General features: G+C 35.1%; 2 protein-coding genes across 4 annotated transcripts; both read left to right on the forward strand.

Moving 5' to 3' along the window:
• Positions 1-5,105, forward strand: LOC104903179 (GDP-Man:Man(3)GlcNAc(2)-PP-Dol alpha-1,2-mannosyltransferase). 2 transcript variants are annotated; one of them, XM_010691179.4, is made up of 7 exons: positions 1-575; positions 1,957-2,243; positions 2,690-2,876; positions 3,549-3,617; positions 3,731-3,924; positions 4,421-4,530; positions 4,634-5,105. In XM_010691179.4, exons 1-7 carry the CDS (start codon positions 282-284, stop codon positions 4,873-4,875), a joined length of 1,383 nt encoding a protein of 460 aa, XP_010689481.2. In that variant the 5' UTR covers positions 1-281; the 3' UTR covers positions 4,876-5,105. The 2 variants fall into 2 exon arrangements, with proteins under 2 accessions (XP_010689481.2, XP_057248818.1); XM_057392835.1 differs by lacking the exon at positions 1-575 and adding an exon at positions 737-757.
• Positions 5,106-6,162: 1,057 nt separating this feature from the next.
• On the forward strand, positions 6,163-13,768 carry LOC104903175 (probable zinc metalloprotease EGY2, chloroplastic). 2 transcript variants are annotated; one of them, XM_010691174.4, is made up of 13 exons: positions 6,165-6,492; positions 6,572-6,650; positions 7,926-8,000; positions 8,088-8,180; positions 9,296-9,346; positions 9,525-9,635; positions 10,493-10,567; positions 10,649-10,754; positions 10,861-10,954; positions 11,268-11,421; positions 12,607-12,814; positions 13,044-13,204; positions 13,288-13,768. In XM_010691174.4, the coding sequence occupies exons 1-13, from the start codon at positions 6,338-6,340 to the stop codon at positions 13,534-13,536; spliced, it is 1,611 nt and encodes a 536-aa protein (XP_010689476.2). In that variant the 5' UTR covers positions 6,165-6,337; the 3' UTR covers positions 13,537-13,768. The 2 variants fall into 2 exon arrangements, with proteins under 2 accessions (XP_048495604.1, XP_010689476.2); XM_048639647.1 differs by lacking the exon at positions 9,296-9,346 and having other exon boundaries at positions 6,163-6,492.
• The last annotated feature ends 3,794 nt before the right edge of the window (positions 13,769-17,562 follow it).

The raw sequence follows: 17,562 nt of genomic DNA on the forward strand, positions 1-17,562 counted from the left end.
CTACTTAAAATAGTCAAAAAGTTGTTGCAAAATATGCCCTACACCCCTACCCAACTTTTCTTTTCCGGGTTAGAGAGAGAGGAAAACTGAGAACATCAAGCCGGATCTAAGAACTCGCGGGTGAATCCGTTTCACATTTCTCCTCGCTTCTTCAATTTATGCTTTTAAAATCCCCTCTTTCTCACCAAAAAAACACAATCTCAATTCTCCATTATACTTCGTTAAGTATAATTTGTTAGTCCCATATAAATAGAGTCAACAACTAAACTAAACCCATCAAAATGATGATGTTTATTTTTATCATAATCCCAGCTTTATACTCCATTTTATGGAAATTCCCATCAACTTTAATCAAAGGTAGAAAAAACAAAAAAAATGCAATTGGGTTTTTTCATCCATACACTAACGATGGAGGTGGAGGAGAGAGAGTGTTATGGTGTGCAGTTAAAGCTATTCAAGATGAAAGATCAGACCTTGATTGCGTTATTTACACGGGAGATCATGATGCTTCACCTCAATCTTTAATGGCTCGTGCAATTGATCGTTTTGGGGTTCATTTGGGTTCCCCACCTAAGGTGATCTATTCCCTTCGTCCTTTAATAGACTTCTCATTTCTCGATTTTTTTTTCGATATATAAGAAAAATATAGTGGGGTCTTGTTTGATTCGTTATAAAAACAAATTTTTATGTTAATGATATAAAACGTACATTGACAAACGTCGGGAAATGAAAAGTCTAGTTGGGATCCCCACCTAAGGTGATCTATTCCTTTCATCTTTTAATAGACTTCCAAAGATATAGTGGGGTCTTGTTTGATTCGTTATAAAAACAAACTTTTATGATTTTTATTAATATATAAATAAAGATATTAATGATATAAAACGTGCATCGACAAATGTCGAGAAATGAAAAGTCTATTTGGGGAGGGAGGGAGGGAGTAATATTTTGGGTTTGTTAACTTTTGCTTTATTGATCACTCTTATTTTGATTTGTGTAGGTGTTATTTGGTTGATAATTGGTAGTACTAGTTTAAGTGATTTGCATGGTGATATTTTTCTAAATATTTTCAATTAGGACTCTTACTATGTATTTTGAAGGGGTCACTTTTGGTTTACAGGGCTATTTTGAAGTTACCATTTAGCTCAAATAGCAGTAAGATTTGTTTTTTGTAGACCATTTCTTTTTCTTCTGGTGTGAGAAATTTGGTTCTGTTGTATAGTTTTAGTGATTGCATTATTGAAAAGCAACCTTTGTTACTTTTTTTCTGCTACAAATGTAGCTTGGTTTTGTGATAGAGGTAAAATACATCCTTAGAAAGTTTCTGTTTTTATATTGCGAATCGAAACTCTAGTGTCTGTTGGCGTTCTTAGGTTTTGTATGATTCCTTAGGAGGTAGTTTAAATTTCATGGAAGGTTGAAGAGTTATTTGGAGTCCAGTTACTTCTGTTTACTTTTACTCTTATCCTTTGTTTGATGACTGAAATGCAGTTACTGTGGAATGTTATAGTATTTGTGAAGTTCGTTTTGTTTAAGCGTTTAAGTTAAGCTGTAACAGCTTCAATCCTTCTGCATTATTCGCGAAAGTGATTTTGTTATTGTTATACAGAGCCATGACTTGATTATCTGTCTTGACTTCATTATATCTGTAGCATTATGGTGTACCAAATTGTAGGGTTAGGGCCTGTTTTCCCCAGCTTATTTTCAGTTTGATTCAATTCAATTCAGTTCAGCTCTAGACAATACTTTTACTCTCACATATCACTATTTTTTTCAGTTCAATTCAGTTCAGTTCAATTCAGTTCATTTCAATTCAGTTCAGTTCAGTTCAACTATTTTACACCGAAGAGAACAGGCCCTTAAAGTTGTATAGATCCAAGTTGGCAAAAATGATCTTTGAGTTTTGGCAATATATTAGTTTTTTGTTGTCCCTGAATTAGTTGTGGCTCTGTGTATTAGGTGGTCCATCTAAAAAGAAGGAAATGGATTGAAGAGACAACATATCCTCGCTTCACTATGATTGGTCAGAGTCTTGGTTCAGTCTACCTCTGTTGGGAAGCTCTGAGCAAGTTTACACCTTTATTCTATTGTGATACCAGTGGCTATGCTTTTACTTACCCACTAGCCAGGATATTTGGCTGCAAAGTTATATGCTATACTCATTATCCAACCATCAGTTCAGATATGGTCTCCCGGGTTCGTGATAGAAGTGCTTTGTATAACAATGATGCCTTGATTGCCCGAAGGTTAGCTCTTCTGCCTTTGATATGTAGCTCTATTTTATATATTATCATTCTTGATAAAGATTTGCCCAAGTAAAAAGTGTAAAAAGGACCCGTCAAAAATATAAAGAGTGCCTTTAAGTTAATTTGTTATAGGCCCCATTCATCTTAAGACACTTATTCGTTGTAGTTGATCAGTCTTAAGTATTAACTAAGTGCCAGAATATTTATTTTGGGATGTTTGTTTGCATCACTTCGTTATGAGTTTATGACTGCTTATAAGTCACTTCTTAAAGACTTGATAAGTTGATACTGAATTGATACTTAATAGTGGAACTGTCAAACCTTTGGAAGTAAATTGTTATATTGATCAAGTGAGAGTTGGTTCTTTTATGTTGGATATGGTTGATCTTGAATTACTACTCTACCAAGTTCCTTTGTTTTACTCTAATGTTGGAATGCCATGGCAGTGTTTGGTTATCACGGTGCAAGATGATATATTACTCAATCTTCAGTTGGCTGTATGGCCTTGTTGGTTCTTGTGCTCACTTGGTCATGGTGAACTCATCCTGGACTCAATCTCATATTGTGAAGCTTTGGCGAATCCCTGAGCGTATAAGGAAAGTCTATCCGCCTTGTGATACTTCAGGCCTGCAGGTTAGTAATTTGGATTAGTCTATTTAGTTGTGATTGTAACTTGCCTCTGCTCTGTGCTGTCTGAGCTAGAAATAACACTCTATTCTCTGATGACATGTAGCATTATGGTCCCTCGTTTTCTTGTAGAAGGCAAGCATAATATTCTAGGTTGAACTTTGACCATTAATTACTTTTAATACATATTGATAAAAGTTATAAGAAGATAAGATTATGATAGTATTTTGAATGGATAAATATTAGAAGAAAATAAGCAAGAAATTTTAAGGATGATATTAATGGATCTATTTTTTAAAATTTTAATTGTCATATTATAAGAGACATTGGTGGTCCAAGCAAACTTTCAAGAAGTGTGAGTACCTAAGAAACGCAGGGAGTAGTTCCAAAGTAGCTTGCGAAGACTAAATCAGAAGCCCAACAGTAATATTTACTTATGAAACTGATAGCAGCAAATTTTTGTCATTATTGTGTGCCTATACTTTTGGTTGTTCTTTTCATTTTGATTGGACTGGCTAACTACAGATATTGTGAACAAGCCTTTATTTATTACATTCTAATAGTAAATTTTACTGCATGAAATATCTTCCGCTGGCTGGCTGATTGACCAATTTGGTTTCATGTCTTTAGTTTCTTGCTCTCATCATTCTCTTACATTTAATCTTTTACGTCAATCAGGCTCTGCCGCTGGAGAGATCCACTAGTACACCAGTTATTATATCAGTGGCCCAATTTCGTCCTGAGAAGGTGGGCATTTGTATGTAAAATTCTGACATAAGGTATCGTTGTTGTGGCTGTCATTCTTAGGCCTTTAATGCCCATTATGACTCTTGTTAAGTGTATTCTTGTGCTTGTCCCAGGCACATCCTCTTCAACTCCAGGCATTCGCAAAAGCCATTAGTAAAATGGATGTAGGCTTGCCTAAACCTAAGCTCCAGCTCGTGGGTAGCTGTCGCAATAAGGCAGATGAAGAAAGACTACAAAAGTTGAAAGAGTTGGCTATTAAGTTGAAGGTGGAAAATGATGTAGAGTTCCATCAAAATATCATATACAGGTGTGCATTTCATTCGAACGTAATCAAAGTGCTAGAACTCTATTCTTCTCATTGGACTTTTTGCTTTTGTGCAATTGTGCTAGTCATCTATGTAGCAGGAATACATGTTATTACATGAATGGTGTTCAGTAAAAAAGTTTGAATCAGATGAAAATCAGTTAATGTTCAGTTTCTATCAGCTAACTGTGTAAGACAAATACACTAGAGATCAACAAAAATCAGTTTTTAATCAGAAAATAATTGTTTAGTTATGTACACATATAGGTTGAAGTGAACAGGACCCAGTTACCCATGTTGTGCACTCGACAGTTTTTTGAGTCTTGGGTATGTGGAAACTTGGGCACTCCAGCTTAGGCCAAAATATGCTAACCTTTTAGAAACAACCAAGCTGAAAACTCGAGCACATATTGGTGTTGGATCCTTTTTTAGTTTATGCCATCATAATTGATGACTGATTGTTTGTTGGCTTATGAGTTTTGTCTGACTGAATGTACAGGGACTTGGTCAAACTTTTGGGAGCTGCCACTGCAGGTATCCATTCCATGACGGACGAGCATTTTGGCATAAGTGTTGTGGAATTTATGGCTGCTGGTGCTATTCCAATAGGTAAGCATTTTGAGGATACAATATCTCTAACTTAATTTTGTATGCATATGCAATAACATGGTCCGAATACATAATATTGTTTAACTCTCCCTTGTACTCTCAGCCCACAACTCAGCTGGTCCGAAGATGGACATTGTGCTGGAAGAAGATGGACAGCAAACAGGATTTCTTGCACAATCCGAGAATGAGTATGCAGAAGCTATTCTCGAAGTTTTGAGAATGCCAGAGGCTGACCGGCTTAAGATTGCAGCTGCTGCCAGGAAGCGAGCAAGCCGATTTTCAGAGCAGAAATTTTATGAGGATTTTAAGGCCTCAGTTCGACCAATTATATGTCAAACTTCCTAATCCCGAGTGAACAAAATGAATGAAAACATAACTTTCGAGTTTTCGTCTTGTTGACAAACAGATTAAGGTAGAGGAGCAACTACTACATAGACAGTCAGTAAAGTTTGTCTAATTGTAAGTTCCATAGGTACCGAACACACTTGTGGAGTTTTATGGGAGGCAGCAGATCTGTCTCGCCGTGTAACTGGTGGCTAATTTAAGGACAAAGTGAACAAAAGCTTTTTATGTTACATGTCCAACCTGAAAGTGTAGACCTCATTGCCTAATTGGTGGTTAAAAAAATGATTATATGGTTAACTTGAATTACATCAGTTATGAGGGTCTAATGGTGGCTACAAGCCTGCAAGGTTACAAATATTAATAGAGTTTGTCTTGTAAGAGACCGCCTACTTTTAAATTAAAATTAGGCAGTGGTAAGCTCAATATTTGAAAGAGAATTAGCCTAATAGTGACTAGGTTAATTTCTTTTGATAACTAGTTTCATCGATTTAGTGATTCGGTCTACTTTTATATTAAAATTAGACCGTTTCTTTTAATAATTTTTGTAGGAACAAAAGAGCAAAGGGGTATGTAAATACTTTTTCACTCACTAATTTGCAAAAAAAAGAAATTAAAATTTTGTTAAATTGCATTACTTTACCTATAATTAGAATTTCAAAGTATTCCAAAACTTATATGGTGCATCCAGAATTTGATGTTGTCTGTCATATAAAATTATAAATAATTAATATTAACGTAGCTTAGTTGGTAAAGTCGGGTGGAGAGTGATATCCAAAAATTTGAGTTGAAATTGTATCCCATCTACCCTATTATGCTTAGTCAATTTCTAACACAAAAATAAAAATAAAAATACTAGTACTCCCATCTATTACCACCTACCAAATAGGGTCCTCAGTAACTTGTAAATTATACTACAACATAATTATTAGGTAACCAAACCAAATGTTCATGAAAAACAATTTTAATACACTTCTAATACTAGAGTTTCATAGTAGTTACTACTACTTTCAATTCAGTTCTTCACAGTCTAGTTCATACGCTATCTCATGTTCAGCTTTCTCACAGTTCTATTCAATTCAATTTCTCACAATATACTACCGTTTCTTCCGATCCAAAAGAACGGGACGTTACTACACTTGAGCGGCCCAAGAAGTGAAAACCATAAAAACTGTTAACAGTTTACAGCAAACATTTTGAGCCCATCAGTTATCGTTATGACCCGAGACACATTCATCAGTGCAAAACAAATACGGGTACAGATATTCCAAGATAAGATTCCCACAGTTTTAAGTTCAAATGCAGCCAAAATATCTCGAAAATACCCATTTTCTTCTACCATTGAAATTCAAAATATTGTCTGAAAATAATCCCCAAATTTCATTGACAAATCAAATGATGCTAAATTCTATATCACATTAAGATTCAAATTCAATTCAAGTTCATCGCCATTGAAGCTAAGAAAATGAGTTCTGCAGTAACTCTTCGTTGCAATTCTTCGTCATTCTCACACTGTACTTCTTGCTCTGTCCTTCGTTTTCAGCCATTGATTGCTTCTTACTCTTTGGAATTTCCTCGCAAATTTCACAATTGCGCGTTGCAATTTCTCGCTGTTTCAAGGTTACTTTTCTGTCAATGATTGTAAAAATTAAGTTTACAGATTATGATTTTTTTATTGTTGTTGAATTTCTGATTTTAGGTTAAGTAATCGAAGAAAGATTGACTTCGTTTGTAGAGTAGGTGAGACTGATGCTGAACCTGATGGCAACGACGATAAGGTATGTTTTTGAAGTTGTTCAATTTCGTTTGATTTTCGCTGTTCATTGAATATTTGAAATTTGTGTATTTTTGTGTGTTTTGCGCCAATTTTAGGAGTGATAATGAGCTAAGGTGAAGTCTAATTTAAGCTAGCTCAACTTGATTACTTAAGAATTTGAAATTTGAGCTGAGTTTGAGAAGTTTTCATTGAATTTTGATTACTTTGCGGTTGAATCAGACTAGTAATTGTAAATTTAGAATCTGTTGATTAGTTGAGCTATGTTTACTTGCTCTTACTAAACTCAGTCGTGTTTCGGTTGAGTTTAGACTGCGTTAATCTTGAGCAATGTTTATAGGTTCTGGATATTACTTTGGATCGTTAGGGATTGTAGGATTGGATTGTACGATTGTAGAATTATTCAGAAAAGTAAAATTGGAGCATTTGAGCATATGCTAACAGTTAACTCATAATGGAAGTTGGAAACAACAAAAAGAGAGGAGTTTTTTTAGCTAATAAATAGGCATATTAGTCAATGACTTATGACTACTTTGTTACAAAATGCAACTTGAGTACCATAAATATCATTTAGGTAATTGTTTCGTACCAAAGTAACAACAAATAATTGAATTGGGAGGGCATCGAATTGGACTGTAATTTATAGTGAAGGGTGGAGATTTATATCTTATAGAGAAGAATGAGAAGAGAATGAATTTAGAGAATTGGAGCGTGAAGAGTTCTTTAATTACTATGTTTTGTTAAATGTTTCAAATGAGGGAGAAGCATTTTATGTTGAGCTAGTCTCACAATGAAAAATTTCAAATTCATCAGATGTTTCTTAAAGTATGTGGACAATGTGAGGGGGTAAGGTTTTATCACCTAGTGTTTTGGGAAATTTTCTCATCTATTATTCTAAAAGGAGAATTGTTAATGCAGCAACATCTTAATTAATATGTTGGTGCTTTATTCAGCCAAAAGACCAGGTATGTTGGTGATTTTTAAGTTCTAACACATGGTTATATAGGCAGAATTTAGTGTGGACAAGCTATAACATACATACATCATGTATTCATATTGCCTTGTCTGGAAATTGGAAAGAGCTATAGAAATATTGCCATATCGATGTATATGTTTATTTAAAACAGCTTTGTTTTATTATTGAAATTGAAGAAATAATTGGTAATTTGATACTGAAAGTTAAGATCGGGATCCTCCTTGGCCATCCTTTATTAGAATCAAGCGAAGTGGTAATGGTCCCAGAGTCTTTTGTTCATTACTTCATTTCCATAATATATAGGGAGACAAGGATGGAGGCAATGAAATCGCAGGGTCAATTGATTACAGCACAGAGAGTGATCCATCGCCTGAACTGGTAATGATTTAATCAAGGATTATCTTTATTGCGTATGTTATCTGTTTTACTCCAATATTTCCTTACTGAGGATTTTATATCTTTTAGGAAAAGGAGCAATTATCCACAGATATTTTGAATTCAGACAGCAATAATGTGGGAAGCAATGAGATCAAAGTTAATGAGGAAGGCCGTAAGCAAGTAAGTTATAGTTGATTGATAGAATTCTTCATAACTTAGGTGCTCAAATACCCATCATGTTCTGTCTCCCATCTTCCTCTATAAATAACCAGTGCTGTTTATAAAACTGTTTCAATCTCCCATCATGTTAGCTGCTCATTTTCAACTCCATTCGTTCCAAAATATGTTATACACTTGGTCCCCAACTTATCGTGGCATGACGCTATGAAATATTGCTTATCTGATGCTTGGTGATGTAAATGTTATGTGGAGACTTTTTTTGCAGAAAAGTACTGGCTTTTCATTCTAACGAGAAAGGTGTTTTATGGATTCTTTTATTTCAGTAGTTGGGGGGTGGGGGTCAAGGAAGTCATGTACCTTGAAACAAATTATTTTGTTTAGTATGTTAGCCTTTTATTTTAGACATTGCCAATATATTGCAATAACTTTATTGTTGAATTTTTAGAATGTAATAAGAACCATAATATATGCTGCTTCTGAAGTACTTAACCATTATTATAAATGTAGAATATAGGACACATGCTCTATTATGTTCTGGCTTTGACCCAGCTTCTTCATCTTGTTAGATTTGAATATGTTCTATGAAGAGTGACAATGTTGAGATAGTTCTTCTGTTGTAATACCTCTCAATAATGAGTACCTTTACCATCTTAAAGTTTTAATTGGCTGATCTGCCTGGCCGAGTGCCAGAGGAACCATCATTCTCTTGGAGAGTGTTTGGTTTGGACGAAAGGCTTTCCCATTATCTTTGTTTGGTCTGTATAGGGTGAAAGATAGTTTTCCCAAGGATGGAAATCGTTTTCCTTTGTAAGGGAAGCAATGCGACATGCTCCTAAAGGAAGCAATGCGACATTTTCTTCTTAATTCCTTGCTCCTCTGTCTCTACCCCTCTCTCCGCTCTCATTTTTCTTTTCCGTCCAACTTCTTTGAGGAACCAGAAAAAGGAAAACTAATTTACATTTTTGTTTTCCGTGGAAATTGATTTTCCATGAAAATCATTTGCCTTTAAAAATGTTTCCCGTCCAAGCAAACATTTGGTGGCACAAATATAGTTGCTGATTTCCATATTGCCTCTACTTGAATGACTCAAATATGTTCATGTTGCATGTTAGCAGGATCCTGACAATTCACAAGTTGCCAGTGGTTCACCTCTTCCAGGTGTGAAGGTGATTGTGGTTTTACCCCATATGCTAGCATTTCAGCTGTTTCTTCTTTTTTCTTATTTCCTGTTTCTTTTTTTTTCGAAAAATATGCTGTGCTATAAGTATTTCCTGCCCCTTCCCGTTTTGCATCTGCAAATGATCACTCTATTGCGAATGGCTTTTTTTTCTTTTCTGTGATCAGCTTCAGCAGCTGGATGAAGCAGTTAGGATCCCGAAGGAGACAATTGACATACTTAGAGATCAAGTATTCGGATTTGACACATTTTTCGTCACAGGGCAAGAACCATATGAGGTTGGTGATTAAAATTGCAATTTCTATTGCCTTATCAGTATATGCATATGCTTCTCTTTGTGCATCTCTTAGGAGGATAGAATTTAGCAGGAGCCAGTCAGTCTTAAACAGGGTTAACATAGAGGTCTTAAGATATTCAACGATATTAAATGATGTAAATTACTATTTAAAAAAAAATAATTGTTGTTTTAAATTGGATGTGTTACTCTCTCTGTATTTCCTTTTCAAAATTGTTTCATTTGCCTTTCTATGCTCTCGAATGTAGGCCTTTGACCCTCAGCGTCTCAAGTTGCATATTTAAGAAAATTTTAAAAGTTCGTCTATTGTAATATGCACTGCGATGAATCTAAATTCTAACCACCTGAATGTATAATATGCACATATATATATATATATATATATATATATATATATATATATATATATAGTGAGTTCATTTCTCATGTAAGGAGCATTCTCATGTATATACATATATGTATATATATATACATATGTATGTATGTATATATAGTATTAGTCAAAACAGTGTCGTGTCCTGCCCTCCGAGGCTCTCTTGTTGAGGGATTGTATGATTCTTTGATCATGCCGTATGCTACAATGCTTCTCATGGATTCTCCTTTACATTGATCTGGTGTCTTATGTAGTATCAATTCTGAACAATTATAAAATAGAAGAGTTTTTGTGTTGTATCTCCTTTGTATTGTTGTTTCTCTTGCTATCTGTTGATATATGAGAGCTTGGGAATTAGATGCTCCCTGCTGAGTGTAGAGCATCTACTTACAACTTTAACCCCAGTTTTGCAGCATATGATGGCTTGTTGGAGTTTTTCTTCTAATTATAATTAATTATTTATTTAGGGTGGATTATTATTTAAAGGAAATTTACGAGGGGTAGCAACGAAAAGCTATGAAAAAATATCGAAGCGGCTGCAGGTATGTTTGTATCCTGCCTCCGTACTTCTTTAAGTGTTAACTATCAGATTAAGACCTTGTGAGGATTGAATTTTGATGCAGGATAGATTTGGAGACCAATATAAGCTTTTTCTGCTTATAAACCCTGAAGATGATAAACCTGTGGCAGTGGTGGTGCCAAGGAGAACATTGCAACCAGAGACAACAGGTAGATATGACTCTTTTATTTTTTGGCTCTCGTCTTAGATGAAAGGGAAGTATCAATCATCTTTAGATAAATGCAGCATTCCAACCTCTTTTGTGATCTGCTGCAGCTGTACCAGAATGGCTTGCAGCAGGGGCTTTTGGATTGGTTACTCTTTTTACATTACTACTACGAAATGTTCCTGAACTACAGTCAGACCTTTTGTATGCCCTTTTCTCAGATCTTGTTCATTTCAAGTTTACACGTATTTCTGGCTTTACCGGAACTCTGGCCATATGCAAATAGTCAGAACTCCAGAATTTGTCGTCTGTTTGTTCTGCCATGGAGTCTTCATTTGCTTTTTTTCTTCTCTAGAATGTAGATGATCCAACGTTCATTTATTGGCCATTAATCTGAAAACTTGTAGACTTGTAGTGACAGGCTGACAGCATATTTAAGATAATGCACATTTTGTACTTGCATGTTCTTGACAATGACCACTGTGTTTGGGATTTATGTTTTTCATTTTTATCTCAGATCAAGTTTTGATAAGCTTGAACTACTGAAGAATGGTCTTCCTGGAGCGCTTGTGAGTGTGCTTATTTTGGGGGTTCATGAGCTTGGACATTATGCAATTGCAAAAGGCTGTGGAGTGAAGCTTGGTGTGCCATATTTCATCCCCAGTTGGCAGGTAAGATATATAAGTCCTATTGGATGTGTCACCAGAGAGATATTCTCATTACCCTAATATATATCTGACACTCCCAGATGAATATGCTCCATTTCCAGAATGAAGGCACCCTAATTATTATGCATTCATCACATCTTCATTGAGAATATCGGACATATTCATGTGAAGTGCGTATTCTAGTTCATATTAGACGTGTTCTCATTATAAATTAATATTTTCCTATTGAATACTCCCTCTGTTTTTTATCTTTCTCACTTTCCTGTGCACATCTCCCAGTGCACATCTTTGAACTTAAATATCTTTCATTGTATATTAGTAAAAATTATAATGATTGAATATTAATAATGTACTAATTGAGACGAATCAAACAAGACCCTACATGACTATATTTTTTCTTATATATTGAAAAAAATTGAGAAGATTCTCTCTAAGTATGAATAGTGTTAAGATTCTAAGTGAGAAGTTGAGAACGATAAAAAAAACAGAGGGAGTACTGAATTCCTTGTGTTGGTTTTGCGAAGTTGATAATGGTCCCCTAACAAAAGAATGAAACGAGAAAAGACCTTTCATGAAACCAATAATATAATTAAGATACCCAACACGACAACTCATTTATTTGCTAAACTATTATCAATACTATAAGTGCCATTTAATCGTTTAAAGTAGTTTACTTATTTATTTTAATTAGAGTTTGTTGTCTCGATTGGTTTATTAAAACTTCATTTCGTACTGAGAAAATGACATAATTCATATAAGCTAAATTGTTTGGGTTATCATGTGTGTGTTCTTTAGGGTTGAGGGTTTGCCACTTTGTTTATTAGGGTCGGGGGAATTCAATCCGTTAACTTGTAGCCGACATGATCCGACTTGTTTGCCAGCTCTACTTTTTGCTTTTATACCGTAGTTCCAATATCAAGAGGGACACCAAATGGGCGTAAATTAAGGAAAAATATTACTTTCCTTAGACAATCATCTAAATAATTTACAAATGAAATGGAGGTTCGAGTCCTCTAGAACCCTTTGTAAAACGTAAGCATACAACTCAATACAATGTCTCCAAATGCATTGCCTTTTGATTCTTCCCTATGCGTAAATATTGAGATGCTTTAAGCTGCAATTGAAGAAAAGTTGCACATGATTTTCCTTTTTGTGAACAATATGTATGAGGAGTTACTTTGACGGCAGATAGGCTCTTTTGGTGCCATTACAAGGATCGTCAATATTGTACCTAAACGCGAGGACCTTCTAAAGATTGCTGCAGCGGGACCTCTGGCTGGCTATAGTTTGGGACTTATACTTTTCTTGTTGGGATTCATTCTGCCACCTAGTGATGGCCTTGGCATCGTTGTTGATGCTGGTGTTTTTCATGAATCGTTTCTTGTTGGGGGAATTGGTAAGCAACTTTCTCTTGCATCTACTAATCACAGTCTGGTGTTGAGTGAAAACAACTAAAGCTCTGTTTATTGAACTTAATTATTTGTGGAGAACATAATCTATTTTTGCTTAATTGAACTTATTTTGCCGAACTTGAACTTTTTTTTGGTGAACTTAGTTGATCTGTGTTGTGTTCTTAATCTTTCCGTGTATCCTGCTCCTGATGATGTCCTTTCTTTCATGAACAGCCAAACTACTTCTAGGTGATGTCCTTAAGGAAGGTCAAGCAATATCACTCAATCCACTTGTTATATGGGCATGGGCTGGGCTCTTGATTAACGCCATTAACAGCATTCCTGCTGGAGAGCTTGACGGAGGGCGTATTTCTTTTGCCATATGGGGAAGAAAGGTACAGCCATGAAATATAGTATGCTAACAACCAAACTTAAAATTTCTGATTACTTATTGATGGCTTTACTTGATGCTTGACAGGCTGCTGCTCGGTTCACGGGTGCCTCAATTGTGCTTCTTGGACTGTCTTCATTGTTCAACGATGTAGCATTCTATTGGGTAGTTCTAATATACATCTTACAGAGAGGCCCGATTGCTCCACTTGCTGAGGAAATAAGTGAACCGGACCAGACTTCTACTGCACTCGGAATTGCCGTCTTACTTCTTGGACTTCTTGTGTGCTTGCCGTACCCCTTCCCGTTCACAAGCGACGCATTGATGACTTTTTAAATACACAGGTCGAATGCGTGAAGCACTTGGAAGAGAGAGGAACTGTGTTGATTTTAGTTGCTCATCGATGATAGTGTTCAAGTGTAGCATCACGAAAATTTTGCAATAGCTCCTTCCCCCCCTTTCCATGTACCACCATCTTATAGTTTGAACCATGAGAATGTCATATCATAGCAAATATAGATTTGAAATTCATATATTTTTGGAATGAGTTTCAGTCTTTGTTGCCTTATATTTTATAGTAGTAACTTTGTTTGATGGTTGACAACCAAAACCAAAAGAGTAAATCAAGTGATTTGCTGTTTGAGACCTTAGTTCGTTTATGGTCTACTTGATTAGCTCTATATTTTATTTTACCATATAGAGGGGGATCTTTTAAGGATAGGAGTTAGCTCAAGTGGGTAGATGATAAGTGTGTTTCAAACGTACTTTATGGACTCCTTTTAGCTCATTTTGATCCTCTTTCTCCCCTTTCTTCCCTCTTTATTCTCCCTTTTCCCTTCTATTTCATTCACTTGATCATACTTGATCATAGTGATATTTTGCTAGATTTTTAGTCATTTTTGACCGAATTTCTAGTACATTTGCTTTCACCTTGTTTTGGCATGTTCTTGATATAGGTGAAACTACTAAGAAGGCTACGATTTGTAAAGTTGGAAAAGGTAGCAATGAAAACAAAGCGCACATTGATAAATGGTACGCTTGCACCATTCCCCATGTCCGCTCGCACAAAGGAGCACATTGCACATTACAAATTTGATCAGAGAACTTCAAATGGATATAACTTTCAAACCACACATCGGATGAAGGTGATTCTAGTTGGAGGTGAAAGCTCGTTTCGATATCTTTCCAACGACTGGTCATAAGCTTGATTTGGATATAAAACGAAGAAGTTATGCTCTTTTAAGTTGAACTGTCCGGTTTGAGGCAGAAGGGTGAGGTGCGCCCGCACCTGATTTTGGTGCGCCCGCACCTCTGTTTGGTGCGCCCGCACCTCATCTTGGTGCGCCTGCACCAGTCGTTTCCGAAAAATGGAGCTCGTGGCTTCATTAAACGGGTTTTTGTTTTATTTCGAAGACTTACGCTTTATTCTATCTTTCACACAACTTTTTAGGGTTTTGTATTAGAGAGAAAACACTTGAGTTTTCATTGGTAATTGAGATTAGAGATCATAGTTTGTGATTCGATTTACATTCAAGGTACTTTTATTCAATTCAATTCAAAGTTTTAGTTTTTATTTCATTCTCTTGGTGTTGTTTATGTTCTATATTATTTAAGATCTTCATTTCTATTTAATAATTGCGTTTCATTAGTTTAATCATTTCTTAATCATGTTTAACTTTAGATTAGTCATAGATTCATTGTTTAATTGCTTTAACTCCATGATTAGTGAGTAGTTTCATAATCTAGGGTTAGGGTGAAAGTATGAATTAGGGTTTAAATATGTGTTGATGTGATTGTGATTATTTAGAGAAATTATGCATTGATCTTGGTGTTTTGAGACCTTAGGATAGATATTGATCACATTATACTTTGGTATTTTGATTTCAAACGTTCTTAAACGGATTTTGAACTCTTTTATCATCCCCAAGAATCAACTTAATTTCTATACCAAGATATTGGATGGAAATTAAGGGGATCCTTCATTAGGGGTTTTCCAAACTTATCGAATCCTTAATCAATTAACTAAAGACCATTCGAGAGAGGATTTAGTTGATTGATTAGTGATTACTCTTGAGGACCATTCGAGAGAGGACTCAAGTAATTTAGAGGGAAACTAAACCTTGCATAATCGTCTCTGTTGCTTCGCAATCGCATTAACAATCATCATCCGTTCTTATTCATACTAGTAACCTTAACTCTAGTGTCTTTTATTTGATATTTAAACTCGTATTTTTGCTTGTTCTAGCTGTTAGATTAGTCTTAATTGTTACCAAACATCTTTCAAACCCCAAATACCTTTCAATTAGGTAGTCTAGACTAGATAGACTCTTAATCAATCCCATTTTCCCTGTGGATCGACCCTTGACTTGCCCTTATTATTCTCTTAGTGATTGCTTGTTAGGACTATAAATATTGTTTGGAAAGCGGTTCTTAGTGCCTTAACGACACACTAAAAACCTCTTATCAGTAGAGCGCTCCCCCTTAGCCCCTGAGGTCATGTTATGCATGCCTTACCAGCCAATGTTTGAGGCAAGTAGCCTCAATTAGTCAATTTCTACTCCAAGAAAATTAACTTTTATAAGTTCCTATTTACGAAATAGGCTATTACACTTTCACCCTTTAATCATAAATCCCCTATTTATATTGTTGGGCTCCTTGCAAGATTAAAACAAAAAAAATTGTCATTTGCTCAAATAAGCTAAGGAAATGATTAGGGTCTAGATTGAAAGTATAATACTATTATGAAACTTTTAGTTGAGATGGATCCTTACTTGTTTCGGTTGAAGGCTTGAAGGTCCATTATATTGTGTAATGTATTTCATCTATTTTCCCAAATGTCGTTGTTAATGATAATATCGATAAGAGAACGTATTGTGTCGGACTCGTCCGACCATAATCTTTGGTCGGACGACTTTCAGGTGGTTCCAATTTTTTTTCAGTTAATCTTAATTTTTTTTCAGGTAGTCTTCATTTTTTTTCAGGTAGTCTTCATTTTGTTTTCAGTTAGTCTTCTTTTTTTTCCAGTTGGTTTTTGTACTTCAGTTAGACTTATTTTGGATTTCAGTTGGTCTTTATTCTTTTTCAGGTAGTCTTCATTTTTTTTCAGGTAGTCTTCATTTTTTTTCCAGGTAGTCTTTATTTTGTTTTCAGTTAGTCTTCTTTTTTTCAGTTGGTTTTTGTAATTCAGTTAGACTTACTTTGGGTTTCAGTTGGTCTTTATTCTTTTTCAGGTAGTCTTCATTTTTTTTCAGGTAGTCTTCATTCTTTTTCAGGTAGTCTTCATTTTTTTTCAGGTAGTCCAACTGAAAAAAACAAAGTCCAACTGAAACAAAACAAAGTCCAACTGAAAGAAACACAAAGTCCAACTGAAAGAAACACAAAGTCCAACTGAAAGAAAACAAAGTCCAACTGAAACAAAACAAAGTCCAACTGAAAAACAAAACACTAACCTTGCTTTCTCTCACTTTCTCCTTCTTTTTCATTCCTCTTAGCTTGATCCACTAAAACTTGACACTCATTTGAACATCCATTCTAGCCTATAATCCACAATCACATACCAGTCAAGATTTACAAGAAGAATGGAGCGAGTTCTTTGCAAAATCTGAAGCCACTTCTTTTTCATTTCATCGAGAGGGTTTGAAGATCTAAATTTGTCACTGGTTTCATCAGAGGAAAAGCAAAACTGTTGGGGTTCAATTTCTGGTTAAACAAAATTAAGGAACCAATTTGTCACTGGTTTCATCAGAGGATGCTGAGGAAGAATAAGATGATTTCAATCTTTTAACATTGCAACAATTCTTCTTGTAAATCTTGACTGTTATGTGATTGTGGATTATAGGCTAGAATGGAGATTATGAAATTATTGCAGCTCAAGAATCGAAACTGAGTGGATTATATGAAAATCCAGAGAAGAAGAAGAAAGAGGAGAGAGAATGTGACCTAAAAAGTGAAGCAGAGAGAAGATGTATTGGGCTCAGCCCGTCTGATAGTAAACAATACGTCAGACGGTCTGACCCAATACTTTCACTATCGATGAATCACATTTTTTTTAGTTGTATATTCACTCATGTCAAATTAGATATGGATTAATTAAGGACAAAGAATATAAAATAGGCATTGTTTGAATTTTTTTGTTGAATTCCAATAAATTGAAAGAATTTTGCAATTGATTGTAAATAATCGCGGTCAATTTTAAAAGATTGTCAAAGTTTCTTATTATTCTACTTCGATGAAAAAAAAATAGCCCAAAAGAAAAAGAAAAATGATTATAGATTATATGATCTTGATTTCCCTTATCAGAACTAACTCTTTTAATAATTTAAACTTCACACCAAATATGAAAGAGACTAAAGAACCCTTGAA

The sequence above is a fragment of the Beta vulgaris genome, chromosome 2 (genome assembly GCF_026745355.1).
Source record: "Beta vulgaris subsp. vulgaris cultivar EL10 chromosome 2, EL10.2, whole genome shotgun sequence".
Lineage (NCBI taxonomy): Eukaryota > Viridiplantae > Streptophyta > Magnoliopsida > Caryophyllales > Amaranthaceae > Beta > Beta vulgaris.

What these genes read in the sequence shown, in the direction of transcription:
- LOC104903179 (XM_010691179.4), top strand. Translation starts at nt 282, where the DNA reads ATGATGATGTTTATTTTTATCATAATCCCAGCTTTATACTCCATTTTA. An exon ending in CATCAAAATATCATATACAG is followed by an intron (nt 3,925 to 4,420) that starts GTGTGCATTTCA and finishes CTGAATGTACAG; the next exon opens with GGACTTGGTCAAACTTTTGG. An exon ending in TGCTGGTGCTATTCCAATAG is followed by an intron (nt 4,531 to 4,633) that starts GTAAGCATTTTG and finishes TTGTACTCTCAG; the next exon opens with CCCACAACTCAGCTGGTCCG.
- LOC104903175 (XM_010691174.4), top strand. Translation starts at nt 6,338, where the DNA reads ATGAGTTCTGCAGTAACTCTTCGTTGCAATTCTTCGTCATTCTCACAC. An exon ending in CAATTTCTCGCTGTTTCAAG is followed by an intron (nt 6,493 to 6,571) that starts GTTACTTTTCTG and finishes TTCTGATTTTAG; the next exon opens with GTTAAGTAATCGAAGAAAGA. An exon ending in GTTTCTTGTTGGGGGAATTG is followed by an intron (nt 12,815 to 13,043) that starts GTAAGCAACTTT and finishes TTTCATGAACAG; the next exon opens with CCAAACTACTTCTAGGTGAT.